Source organism: Panthera pardus, unplaced genomic scaffold (genome assembly GCF_024362965.1).
Source record: "Panthera pardus isolate Hobbes unplaced genomic scaffold, ASM2436296v1 HiC_scaffold_13, whole genome shotgun sequence".
NCBI classification, from domain to species: domain Eukaryota; kingdom Metazoa; phylum Chordata; class Mammalia; order Carnivora; family Felidae; genus Panthera; species Panthera pardus.
The window spans coordinates 76,273,228-76,286,987 of record NW_026526688.1 but is presented as its reverse complement, the minus strand read 5'-3'; the positions used below and the strand labels follow the sequence as shown (position 1 = coordinate 76,286,987).

General features: G+C 39.5%; 1 protein-coding gene across 3 annotated transcripts in view; it reads right to left on the bottom strand.

The window, feature by feature from the left end:
* SH3D19 (SH3 domain containing 19) overlaps positions 1 to 13,760 on the bottom strand; it is a 186,539-nt gene that overhangs the window by 42,183 nt on the left and 130,596 nt on the right. For 2 of the 3 annotated variants that reach the window (XM_053901194.1, XM_053901195.1), the window contains exons 4-7: positions 7,748 to 7,790; positions 5,774 to 5,912; positions 5,194 to 5,356; positions 3,470 to 4,471 (exon numbers count right to left, since the gene is read on the bottom strand). In XM_053901194.1, the coding sequence (XP_053757169.1) occupies positions 3,470 to 4,471; positions 5,194 to 5,356; positions 5,774 to 5,912; positions 7,748 to 7,790 (1,347 nt within the window). Of the gene's footprint in view, positions 1 to 3,469; positions 4,472 to 5,193; positions 5,357 to 5,773; positions 5,913 to 7,747; positions 7,791 to 9,109; positions 9,151 to 13,760 lie in introns of all 3 variants that reach the window. The other variant, XM_053901196.1, reaches the window with a different exon arrangement.

Below are 13,760 nucleotides of genomic sequence, written 5' to 3'. Positions count from 1 at the left end.
GCTTTTGTTTCTACAGTAAAAAAAAACACAAAGCATCTCAAAGAAGAAAAAAAATCTCCTACCCAAATCTAAGGAAGGTCCATGGCATTTCTCTCCACCTTTATTTGCAGTATGTATTCTGCCCTCCTTCTAGGCCCTCACACCAAACCAATTATTCTACACCTGCTGCCAAACAAGTAGGCCCCTTTACACCTATATCCGCATGGTCTTCATTACTGGGCTGAGAAAAACACTGATGATAATGTAGTTTTCTGCCCATTACCTGTCTCTAATAATATGCTTGTCATCATAATTAGTTTCACCATCCTTGGCTTGCTTTTCTGTCATTTCCTTCCCTTGAGTTCTGTTAATAGCAGAAATTGGCTGCTAAACTATTATTCTGGGCTGTGTAATGGAGCTGACAGCAAGGCATTCTGCCTCTTTTTTTTGACAACTGGGTATGATTTGTAAAGGTGTGAAGAGGAATTGCTAATACTTCTCAGCTCCATTACATTAACCTGGAAGGCATTCTACCCAAGAAATGAATCCAATATTAAATTGCTTGTTTTATGAGTTTTCCTTTAATAATTTTTCTAATCTTTATAATGTTTTCATAGCTCCAGTATTTTCTGATCTCTATTTTCTGAGATTAATATGGCAACCTCATTTTATGAAAACTACTTTATTAGATTTTCTTTATTTCTGAGGGAAAGAAAAGAAGGAAAGACATATTTGTGAGTTCCTCTTTTTCTCATGTTCTCTCCCAGTTTCTGGCTAATGCCAGGATGATTGAGTAAGGTTTCACAAAGAGACCATAATCCTTTATTTACAAAGACAATGCTATTGATATACCATCAAAAAGTCACAAAGCCCCAAATCAATACACAAACAAAAATCTCTCTGCTGGTTGAGGAATTCATAGGTGATCCTAAAGGCCTCTGGAGGACAGTAAGCAGGGAAGCAATGAGGTCCAATGTACACTCTAGAAAAAAATCCCTTGGGAAGCCATGATATGGAGGATGATAGGTTTGACACAGAAGCAGGGGCTCAATTTAGGAGGCCACTGCAGTAATCTGGCCAGAGTCCTAATGTGGGGCAGCAGAGGGGGGATGAAAATGAGAGGAAGACTCAAGAACCACTTAGAAGGCTAAACCAGCCAGCAGGAGTTGGTAACTAATCGGATGTTAAGAGCAAGAAGTAACAATAATAACTACTACTTAATGGGCACTTCCCATGTTTCAGACACTGGGACAGGGCTTCCCTGCATAATCACATTTAATCCTTGCATTACCTCCATGAGGAGTTATTATTACCTCGTTTTATAGATGAGGAAACTGAGGCACTGTCAGGTCAAGTAAATTGCCCAAAGTCACACAGCAATTAAGTGGTAGGCTCTGGCCCGTCTCACTCCAAGTCCAAACAAACAGCCACTGGGTGACAGGTAGGAAGACTCAAAGATGATCTCTAGGATTCTCTAGGGAAGGCCGGGTATATGATGGAGTTACTATGGGATGTGCAGGTTAGAAAGAAGAGAAAGTAAATGTTCAGTACAACTCCACAGTTGAGAGCAATGGTTAAAGTCAGGGAGGGCAAACAAATTACACATTTTGCTGAAAGACTGCCTAAATAATTAAATGTTGTGCAGTGAAGCGGGAGAAATCAAGAAACAGAAAAGGCTGAGTATGAAGCATGAGACTATATTCATGTGGAATGTATATGGTTGACCTTCTTTTTGAAGATGACTATAATTATCTGTTTGATGACATGGAATAAATTTTCAGCAGTTATTAACCAAGTTGCCATCCCCACAGAATCCAGTGGTTTCTACAAAAGGTGGTATTTCTTTGGGTTGTACCATTTCCACCTCTTCTCGGCTTGCTGTTGTTGGATTTACCCATCCCTGTCCCACCCTGAACTTTGTAACACCAAAAAGGTTTAAGTAAGAAAATGACATAACAAAGACTTGAAAAGTTTTCAAAGTGTTCCCTGGTGTAATGATTCATGAAAATGTTGGGTAGCAACATAATGTAATGAAAAATATACTAGATTTAGAATGAAAAGACGGAGTTTTGGGGCACGTTGGGCGTTTTAGTTGGTTAAGCATCTGATTCTTAATCTTGGCTCAGGTCATGATTTCATGGTTCATGAGATCGAGCCTCACGTCAGGCTCTGTGCTGACAGCACGGAGCCTGCTTGGGATTCTCTCTCCCTTTCTCTTTGCCCCTCCCCTGCTCTTGTGTGTGCTCTCTCTCTCAAAATAAATAAATAAAACTTAAAAGAAATACAGTTTGAATCATACCTTGAAAACTGTTAGTGTTAGGACACTGGGCAAGTTACCCATTGATTTCTCTCAGTCTCATTTTCTTCTGGAAACTGAGGACAACAATCCCTTGCAGAGGTTTACTACAAGTATGAAATTAAATGATGTATGTCTGGGTATCTACCACAGGGTTTGGAACATTGCCGAATCTTAATATATTCTAACATCTTTCCTTCTACCCCTTATAGACAAGACGCAAGCTATAGCCAGTTTAATGTGTGCAGGATAAATATTTAATAAATATGTTTGTTATCACTTAAAATACACTTGTGCTGTGCAGAATTTGGTTTTGAATCACAGAGCTTATGCCATTTTGATGCATGTTAAACATTTATAAGATGACAGCTAACCTTTTGAAAATACTATTAAGCTTATATGTTCACAAAATTTACCCAAGTAAGTAAACAGCAGTAAAAGAAATCCTCAATGACAAGTAAAGCAGCTTACTCTGACAAATCAAAGATAAGCTTTATGATCATATTCTCCATCTGAACAGTGTGAGGAAAGAAAACATACTCTCTGAATTTCCTCTTGAGAAATTTAATTGTCCTGATCTTGGCAGGAAACTTACAGCTGTTGTATTTTATTTACAAAACTTTGCATTCCCAAGGGAAGACGTTCTGTGAAGATTACTGAAAAAAAAATTTGCAACATATGGCTGGGTCCTCCTCATTCCTTGCTTTGCTCTTGCCAGAGTCCGTCCCAGGGCTGGCATCTCTTCTGGCACTCCCAGTGAGGCTGGTTCAATCTGAGGAGCCTTTCTGGGGCCACTGCATGATTTCCCATCTATGAGAAATTTCCCCTGCATTTCCCTGATGCTTGAATCTCCACCTGCCAAAGCAAGGGAGCCAACCTCACACCTAGTTTTGTCGTTAGACCGAGTCTGCTTATTCCTGGCTCATGTAACAGTCATCAACATGTGTCTCCCTCTTTCTCCATCTCCATCTCCCCCCATCCCATATTTTCCCTTCCTTCTCTGTCTCTATCTCCTACCCAGCTCCATGTTTCTTAAACTTTCTGTGTTTCTATCTTCTATACATACACATATGCATATGTGTACACACACATACACAACTCAATAACTTATGTGTTAGAAACTAAAACAGCAAGTGCCATTCAAGATGCCCTCTGAGGAGTTTACACTCCCTTCCACTTCTGATTTTTACTCACCCAGAACCATCTCTGAACCAACAGATTCTTCAACCAGGTTCCCGGGTGGGGTGGGTAAAACATCGTCATCAAAACTGATGAGGTCGATGTCCCCTGAAGGCTTGCTTTGCAGAGCTGTAACTGTGTAGTTGGCTGAGGGTCCTTCTCCCAGTGACCTGAATGCTTTGGCCTGTGACGCCACTGAGAGTCGGGGAGGAATGGTGACTGGTTTCAGCAAAGCTGCAGGGCCGGGGTTTTCTAAGGAAACCGATTTCTTCAGCAACAAAGGCCGAGGAGCAGGAGTTGGAACTTTCTTCCCACCATCAGGGCTCTCGGCCACAGGTCCCCCTCCAGGAATCTCAGGATTAACACTTCGTATAAGGCCAGCATTTGGTTTCTTTGGCAATTCAGGTTTGGTTACTGGGATGCTCCCTACCTCTTGTGGTGGAGGGTGTGGGGTGAGCCCCTCCCGAGAGGCCACCTTGAGTCTGTTTTCAGTCCAGGAGTCCCATTCTCCAGAAGCTCTGTTAGCAGCTGGTTTGGGAGCCACTGTGGGTTTCCCTGAGGGAACAGCAGGTCTTGGGGGGAGTGTGCGGGGAACAATTTCTGGTTTCACAGACAGTCCCGAGGTTTCTTTATTTGTCTGACCCTCAAATGCTTTGATTCTTGAAACAACACTATTTTGGCTTCGTTCTGTGTTCATAATGTTCATCACTGCCTGACTATCCAAGTCGTTGGTGCTGTCCAACAGAGACTGGGGCTCGCTCGGGGAGGATTCCCTTTCTGTGGCCACAGGGCTAATTTTCTGGTGATTTTGCTCTTTAATGTGACTATCTCTGGCTATTGGTCTGAGGTTGGCTTTTGATCTTGGTCTTGGCACTGGACATCTTGGAGCACTGGAGTTCTCTGGACAATTCTGTTCTTCAGAAATATCAAAGACTATTAGAGGTGGCACATCCGTTGGATGATCACTGGCTGAGACCACTGAGGAAGGATGGAGAGGCTTGAGAGGTGCCTGTAGTGCTGACAAGACCAAAAGCAACAGAAAGAAGTTGCACCATTATAATTTAAAAGAAAAAAAAATAGAAGATACACAGATTTTTAAAAAATATACATGTAGAATATCAAGAGATTTTGATTTCCTTAATTGATAAAAAGTAATTCCAAAATCAAGGGGGAGATGTTTATATTCAGCTTTTCACAAGAGTGTTCTTCAAGTTGTATTTATTCATAAAAGAAATATTCATTACCAATTATTTTAAAACACCATTAAATTCTTGATTCTCAGTAGATTTATCACGCACACACTTTCTCTCTCATCAGGATTTCAACATTTCTTGTTTTACTTTTCCAAAGTAACATACTCTCATCTCTGTTATTCGAACACAATGCTTTTTAAAAGCTTAACAGGACAACCACCTTTAACATCCCATCAAAGTTACATTGCTAAATATAACATCCTTCTCAATGGGAATTCAGAAGATTAGCAATAATACAACCATGAGTTAAAAGGATGATGTTTTTGTGATATGAACTAGGGTGAGTCCCAGAGACGGGGCCTGCGGCTCATAAGAATGATCTACTGTAATAATCACACCAAGTCAAAATAAAGAAAGCATACAGTGATCACAGTGACTGGGAAGCAGAGCTCAATGAATTATGCACAAGTTGCAAATTATTTTAAAGGCTAGAAGCCTACTGATTACTTTCCTAGAACTAGGTCAGAATTAGGGAAGACAAATTACTTGCACTACTTTGAGGCAGATGGTTGTCTATTTCATCTGAAAAGTCAGTCTGAGTTGCAGAAGTAATTGTGTGCCTTGGAGTGGCAGCAGCATTATTATTATTCGTAGTGTTAACTTGAACTTGGTTGATTTCTTTTATGACTTGTTCATAAGATGGTGGGAGCTGCAAAATAAAGAATGAAGATTTTAGACATCTATGGACAAATAGCCAAAATGTTAAACGTCTCACTTTTCTTGTCTTTGAACTTAATTTTAAAAATAAAATGTAGGGGTGCCTGGGTGACTCGGTCAGTTAAGCGTCTGACTCTTTTTTTTTTTTTTAAGTTTTATTTATTTATTTTGAGAGAGAGAAAGACAGAGTGAGTGAGTATGAGCAAGGGAGGGACAGAGAGAGAGGAGAGAGAAGAGAATCCTCCCAGGAGGCACAGAGACTGCTTGCGATTCTCTCTCTCTCCTCTCTCTCTCTCTCTCTCCCTGCCCCTCCCCCATTTGTGCATGTACACATACTCTTTCTCTCAAAAAAAATAAACATTAAAAAAATAAAAATAAAATGCAAAGAGATAATGTGATACTTATTTACCTCAGCAGGAACCAGCTCACTGGGCCTCCAAGGGCCTGCTGCAGAAGGTGGGGGAAATCCCAATCCTGGGGGTGGAGCTCCTGGAAACCACGAGGCTGGCCTTAGGGGCTCAGCTGCCACAATGGTAATCTCTGGGCGCCTAGCAGACAAGACCTCAGTGAGGGTTTGCAGGTCGGTAACAAGCTATTGTCTATCTGCAAATTGTCAAAGATTCATGAAAACAACCACCTCTCCCCCAAAAGTTACATAAGAACTGCCATAATCACAGAAATGACCTGGCCTGGGCTATCAAGGGAGCAAATGACAGTCATCTTCTAAGACTCTGGGCCTCAATGTTAGAGATGTACCCTCGGCCCACTTAGCTCTTCTTTGCTTGATAAGGATAAGAACTAACTAGGCCCCATACAATCTCTTCATTCCAGGGTTCTACTGTCTAGCCTATACCAGAAACATAAATATATGGCAAGGTATAAAAGTACACCAGTGAAGTACAATTGCTTAGTTTTCTGCCATTATAAATTATATACTCAGACACGATACCATATAAAAAGAATATCCTTTCCTCCTCACCCAACTCTACCCCAATTCAAAGTTATCTTTCCTTGTTCACTTCCAGACCGTGACATGTGTGTCTGTGCTCCTGGTCAGTTTTGTATATGAATTTGATCATTAATCTTTAATACTGAGGAGCCACAGTGATTCACCATTTTCTTAATCTGATTCTACATTCTCATGTTTAAACTTAATACTCAACCTGATTTCCTAACTAATACCAACTGTGTGACCCTGGGCAAATGATCAACCTCTCTTAGCCTCAGTTTTCTCATCTAACAAATAGGGATGATGACTGATATCTGCTCTACCTTTCTCTAGCACTCTACAGAAAATAAAAATAAAAATAAAAAGCACTGCTATTATCAAAACTGGGCATATACACACATTCTCATGCTAGCCCATAAAACAGTAGAATCTGCTTATTGATTAAATGTGAATTGCAATACCTAAAAACCCCTGCTTACAACTTTTATTTGAATAATAGGAGTTACTAGTTAATAAATGTTAAGCACTACACATGTAATAATCCTTATGACAGCCTTGAGATAGGTATGATTAGCAGCATTTAAAAAAAAAAACTTTATTTTTAAGTAACCTCTACATCCAACATGGGGCTCAAACTTATAACCTTGAGATCAAGAGTTGCATGCTCTACTGACTGAGTCAGCCAGATGCCCCTGATTAGCAACACTTTAAAGATAGGAATACAGAAGCTAGAAAAGGTTGAGCAGCTTGCCCAGGGTCACACAGTGAGAAGGCAGTGAAGTCAAAATTTGAACTTGGTTATGTCTGACTCTAAAATCCTCATTCTTCATTACTGTATACTATAGTCTGTAAGAAATGTGAAAGCAGGGTCCCTGTTTTATAAAATTCCACCCATCTATTTATCCACCTGTCCATGCTTCCATCCATTCTACCATCTGTTTGTCTGCCTACTGGTCCTTCCTTTTATCTACTCAGTGACTTCCTCCTTCCTCTTGCCTTCGCTCCAACCAGCCATCCAGCCATTTATCCATTCAGCTATCTATCCAGCCTGACTCTTTCTCTTTCCTTATTCTTCCATTCAATTTTCTATCTTGTCATCCATTTACTTATGCAACATTTACTAAGTAGCTGGGAGGTACAAAGCATTTCTTTGAAGCAGTTACAACAATGTTTTACATATACCAGTTGCTTTATAAACATTTAAAAAATTAACTTCAGTAAATAATTATTGCCAAAAGAACATTTTGAGGTTTGTATCGCTTCTTCTCCCAGCAAAATTTCCATCATTCAAACTTATAGATTAAATTAGGAAATATACCGATGAGGTAGAACATTGCTTATGTTATACATTGCTTATGAAAGAGAAATATTTAACTTGCTGACAGCACACTTTGATTTCATTAGCAGAATATATGACCTCTGTTATAACCATACCTCCTATCTCGATGAAGCTCGCTCTGAAAAGAAGTCCGAGAAGCTATAGAAGAAAAAAAAAAACTGGTATAGTACAAAATCAGTACATTTAATAAAGGTTTACATTTTTATAGGATACATTATTGGAAAAAATTAACTTATACTTGAAATCAATGAAGATGTACGAATTTTAACATCCATAAGTAGAAAAGCAAATCAAAATTATCTTTTTATATGGCATAAAATTATGGTTATATATTTGAATTACATAAGAAAATACAGATTTCAAAAATTCCTGAAAGCACATTCCATGGTTCTGAAAATAATCTGAAGAATGAAAGAGAAAGGAAGATAGCTATTAAACACAAACTGCCTGGTAAGAGCTTTAGGATGATGACATGAATTACAATGGGCAGAAAAAATTTTTATTTTAATCCATATGACTATACTTTTGTCATGTTTATTTACAACTCTATTGCAAAGAAAGTGAAAGGGGTCAAATTTTCATCTATTTTCTAATTTTTCCAGAATTTTATAACGTTTAAATTGTTCTACTACTTAAATTTAAAGAGAATAATAATGTAAAAACTGTTCAAAACACTTTTATAAACATGTTTATAGTACATATTATATACATGCAGCACAGACTTTTCCTTCAAGCTTCAAACTCAAAAAGCTAGATGGCTGACACTTTCTGCAAATTTTATTTTAAAACTAAGTCAAGTCTTAATCATAAGATCTGGAAAATGGTGTCACATATCACACATATGTGTAACGGAACATTATTCCTATTTTCAAGAAGCACATTCTAATGATTCCTTTAAGAAAATCTTTAAACGCTATACTGCAAAGATACGTGTACAAAGGGGAATTTGTTTCAGATCTAAACTATTTCTATCAGTTGCCTTCATATCTCTCCAGTACTCTACATTTTCAGTTGTTCTGATTTGAAAAGGTTGAGGGTATGAATCCTTTCTTTCTTCCTATTAACTTCTGATTTTCCCTGAACAAGCAGGCTGCCAAAGCCAGGCAGCAGGGGGTGGGGATAGAGGTGGGAAGGAAACCGAGGCTGGAGTTGAGGCTGTGGCAGCTGACCCTCTGCTGGGCTGGCAAAGTGTCTCAGGAGTCCTAGATTCATACCATTAACTGATATGACTGTTACATTTTTATCAAGAGCTAGACCAAGCTGAGATGCATTTTGTCTACTGGAATACAAGAGGACAGAGAGGCTCAAGCTCTGAGTGGTGCATCTGATTCGTAAGAATGGGTTCATTAAGTCAGAGGTTCACCAAGCGGGCTACAATCACATCACCACCATCACGACAGCCAGAATCAGCGGACACAACACTATCAAAAGACATTATGTTATTGTCACAAACATACCTCTTCCACGGGGCATTTTTGCTGTGCACTATTCATGAGTGCTAAGGGAAAAAAAGAAGGGGTTATAGAAGAGGAAAGGGAGGAAAAAAAGAGTGAACCAGTTGCCTATGCTTTAAAAGGAATTCAGGAACAGGACTGTTCTGCCATTCCACTGTTTTTCCCCAACTCTGCACACTTAGATGGAAAAGAAAACTTGATGTACCAGTTTCAGAGAGTAAAGAAATCTGCTGTGGCAAAGATATATCTGTCCCTACCGGGACATCCACCCACACAACCCCAGTAAAAACAAATCTACCTACAGTTTTTAACAACAATGCAAAAAATAAAGTCTAAAAACTATTTTGCAAAGTCATTCTGCTACTTCAATAGGGATTAATTTTAAAGTATGAACGCAGTACTTAAAAGGCAATCCGGGAGTCTATTGACATTCTCTCAAACCAGTGGTTTTTCACTTGATTCTCCCCCTTCACACCAGCGGTGGTTAGTGACCACTGTTAGCAGAGCGGTCCTCCCATTCTGGAGGTAGCAGGATGAGCAAGAGAAAGTCTCTCAACCTTACTTGCAGATCTCCTCCACATCCTTTGAGAATCACTGCTTTCCTGTCTCCTGCTTTAAATTTTTTTTCCCTCACATTTACTCATCTATGAAATCTCTCTTGATCCTTATAGGATGACTGATACTTTTTGTCAGTGTTGAACAAATTTAGTAGGTACAAACACTTTAGATTTTCATACAGTGTGTCACACTCTTCCTGCTAATTTCTTAACTATCCACTTCCCCTCATTCTCACCTTCCCAGATTACACTGATTTGGTGTAGTTGCTGCCAGGAAAATGCAATTTGCCACCAATGCCCATATAGAGGAACACTTTCCATTTAGTCCCTTCCACAAATTGCATTTCGGATTAAGACCACAGTTAAAGTTATCGTATCATTTTACAATGACACAAGAATTATTTTCAAGCTTTTCTAGTTCATATAGTTAAATTCTAAGTACAAAACAAATTCCTACTCAACTGTTTATAAAAGCCTGAGATCGGGGCGCCTGGGTGGCGCAGTCGGTTAAGCGTCCGACTTCAGCCAGGTCACGATCTCGCGGTCCGTGAGTTCGAGCCCCGCGTCAGGCTCTGGGCTGATGGCTCGGAGCCTGGAGCCTGTTTCCGATTCTGTGTCTCCCTCTCTCTCTGACCCTCCCCCGTTCATGCTCTGTCTCTCTCTGTCCCAAAAATAAATAAAAAACGTTGAAAAAAAAAAAAAAGCCTGAGATCTGGATTTGCAATATTAGCACTAATAAAGAATCCTCCTAAATTCCAACAGGATCATAAGCCAAGAAAGAACCTCAGTGATCATCCTACTCCAATCTTACAGATGAGGAGGCTGTGACACAGAGAGGTTAAATGAATTATCCCAGGTCACACAGCCTATTAATGGGAAGGGCTGGGAGTGTTTGTTCCTTGAAGCAGTTTAACTCCTTTTGGAGCTAGGAGAGCTGGATGTTGATCCTAATTCTAAATAACTCAAAATTATTGACTAAATGATGACCAGAAGAAATAAACACATAGAAGGATTATTATATTACAAGCATCCTTGCTATAGTACCACCTTGCCAATGAAAATCACAATAAAAGAAAATAAGTAACTACACTTGTTTGAGACTGGGTATGAGTTAGACATGTCTGACATGGTAACAAGAACATCTGTGGAGTTGAAAGCTCAATGGCCTTGTAGTCAGAAGTCTGGGTTCACATCTCAGGTCTACCTTGTGAAGCCATTTAACCTTTTCTAACTCAGTGACCCTCCATCTGTAAAATGGGGTTAAACATCTACCATGCAGAGCACTGCTTTACAATTTATGTGAACATTTCCCAACTTACAGTATGCAATGAATATTAGCTGAATCTAAACTTCAGAATACAATTTTCTCTCAAAAAGTTAATGAAAGGAAAAGTATGAAATTCCAGATATATCCAACTATAATACTTTCAAGATTTTTACCCACAGTATTTAGGGTTCGTGAGGATGAATGCAAAATGGACCTCAAGGCTTGATTGGAAGGAGTATCATTATGGAAGAATTTAAAATACAACCAGCGAAGGAATATTGCTTTAAAAATGTGATGAAGTCTTTCTCCTTGCCAGAGAAAGATGACTAAGTATGGGAGAGTAAAACAAACATTTCACTGGGTTGGGGAAGACAAAAATTGTTTGCAACTTTTTCTTACAGAATGGGCAAAAAGTGAAAAAGGGAATGACATAATTATTTTTCATTTTGTATTTACACAGCAACACATGAGGTTATCTGGTGTCCTTGCCTAAACATCCAGGAATAAACACTACCAGCAACTACTTCTTCAGTGTACGCTAAGTAACTGATATATAAAAATTGAAACACAACTTAGTTTTGTCTTTTTTTAAAGATACCTCAAAGGCAGAGTTCTCCCTTTGTTTCATCTCCTCTGTCCTCTTCGCTATGGCCCTATTTCACCAATTTCCTCTTTTTATGCTCCAGTCTGATCTCTCCACTGATTCCTTCACCATTGCCTGCAAACGTCTCCAAGCTTCCTTATCCTGAACAGTCTATGTTCAAATCTCCTCTCTGCTTGACACTCCTCAGCCCTTCCTTCTTGTGTTTACCACCAAATGCCATGGAAGAGCAGCCTTGCCCTGCTGTCCCAACTTCCACATATTCCATTCATTATTTAAATTGAAGTGTGGCTTCCAACTTCAATGTTCTATTGAAACTGCTCTCTCAGAGGTCACCACTGACCACCTAAGGGCCACATACAATGACCTATTCTCAGCTACCTTTGGCTTGTCATTGCTGCAGCATGAAGAGTTATCTGTGGTTCACTTATTCTTTAAAAAACCTCCTCTCCCTTGACCTTTAAACACACAGCCATCCCTGGTTTTTGCCCACTCCACCGTAACTGCCCTCTCCTTATGCTTTGTATGGCACAGGGGCCTTAAGGTAAGCAAGATCCATCATGGAGGATCTATGGGGAGTCAGGTACAAATTACAATCCCCAACACAGAAGTCCTAAAACCCAAGAGAGAGGAAAGGTAAGAAGCTAGTAGACAGGACTCAGTCTCTCCTCCTTATTAGCAGGGCAGAGGTTTTTTTGGGTCATTCATCTTTTGCCCTATGGCTCCTTAAAGGCAGAACTTGGCCTCAGATGTCACTTCCCAAGATTCTGTCCTTTGTCATCTCTAGCCTGTACGTTTTTCTTGAAGTGTTTAGCTACTGCTGGGTTTTGCCTTGATTACCCCAAATTATATCTCCAGCAAAATATTCTTGCCTAAATTCCAGACCCTAATTTTCTTTTTAAATTCTCTCTGTGCCCTGTCTTCTCCACATACCCACCACTTCAAAGTGTTCTAAGGCATGAATTTTTAATTTTCATATCTGAAGTCCCTCCAAAATACACTGGCATTCCCACATCTTTATAATTCACCACCAACAAAAATAAAATGTGAGAAATGTGGAATATCTTTCTGTATTGCCACCTTACAAAATCTGCACAGCAATGGTTCAAATGTATGCTCTTTAGAACCTGTGGATATTCTAAATTTATACTAAATATTACAAATTATGTTTCTAAAACTATGATACATTCTCCTCAGGTGGTGACCTCAGCTCAAACAATGCAAAGAACATCTAAAAATCCCTTTCTTATGGGCAACTTCATTAAGAATAGAATTGAAACAAGTTCTACCACTTGTCAACTGCAAATCCAACAGGAAGAGATGGGCCTCAGCAGATACTATTTTATTATCCCATCAGGAAGAAGGAGGGTTTTCCTTCTCCCTAGCAAAAGCCCAGCCATAACTCAGCCAGTAAGAAGCCACTGTATTTTTTACTCCTTAGCTTACTCCCATGGGCTTTTTGTTTATAACAGCCTTCCCATCTCTCCACCTTTTCTCTATAAAAGAATGTTCCTGTCCTTTGTTCTGAAGACTTGCCTATGGTTTTGCTATAGTTTGCGGGTCCTGGATTACAATTCTCTGCTATTCTTGAACAAATTCATTTTTGCTGGTTAAAAAAAAAAATCCCTTCCTTATCTCTGTTTGTAATAGGTAGTCCATGTTCTATTTGAAAAGGGAAATTTGCAGAGACCTATGTTAAAAAGCTTATTAAAATTTTACACCAAGAGCAAGTTTTAACCAACAGGGTTGGTAAAGCTTTAACCAAGAGGTAAGGATGAAAGTACGAATGTACCATTTTGGAGAGAATTCTATTATGGCACTTCTATCTTGTATGTGGAAGTGAGCCAATCTCCACAGGCATTTATATCGTTACTTAAAAACACTGTGGAGAGGTGCCTGGGTGGCTCAGTTGGTTAAGCGCCTGACTCTTGATTTTGGCTCAGGTCATAATTTCATGATTTGTGGGATCGAGCCCACATCTGGCTCTATGCTGACAGCATGGAGCCTGCTTGGGATTCTCTCTCTCTCTCTCTCTCTCTCTCTCTCTCTCTCTCTCTCTCTGCCCCTCCTTGGCGCGCCCTCTCTCTCTCTCTCTCTCTCTCTCTCTCTCAAAATAAATAAATGATAAAAACACTATGGAAGCAAATGAATCAAAAAGGACAGGGTTTGATATATTTTTTTGCATCCATCAGGTGTCTCTACCTATGGAAAATGGTTACATAAAATTTA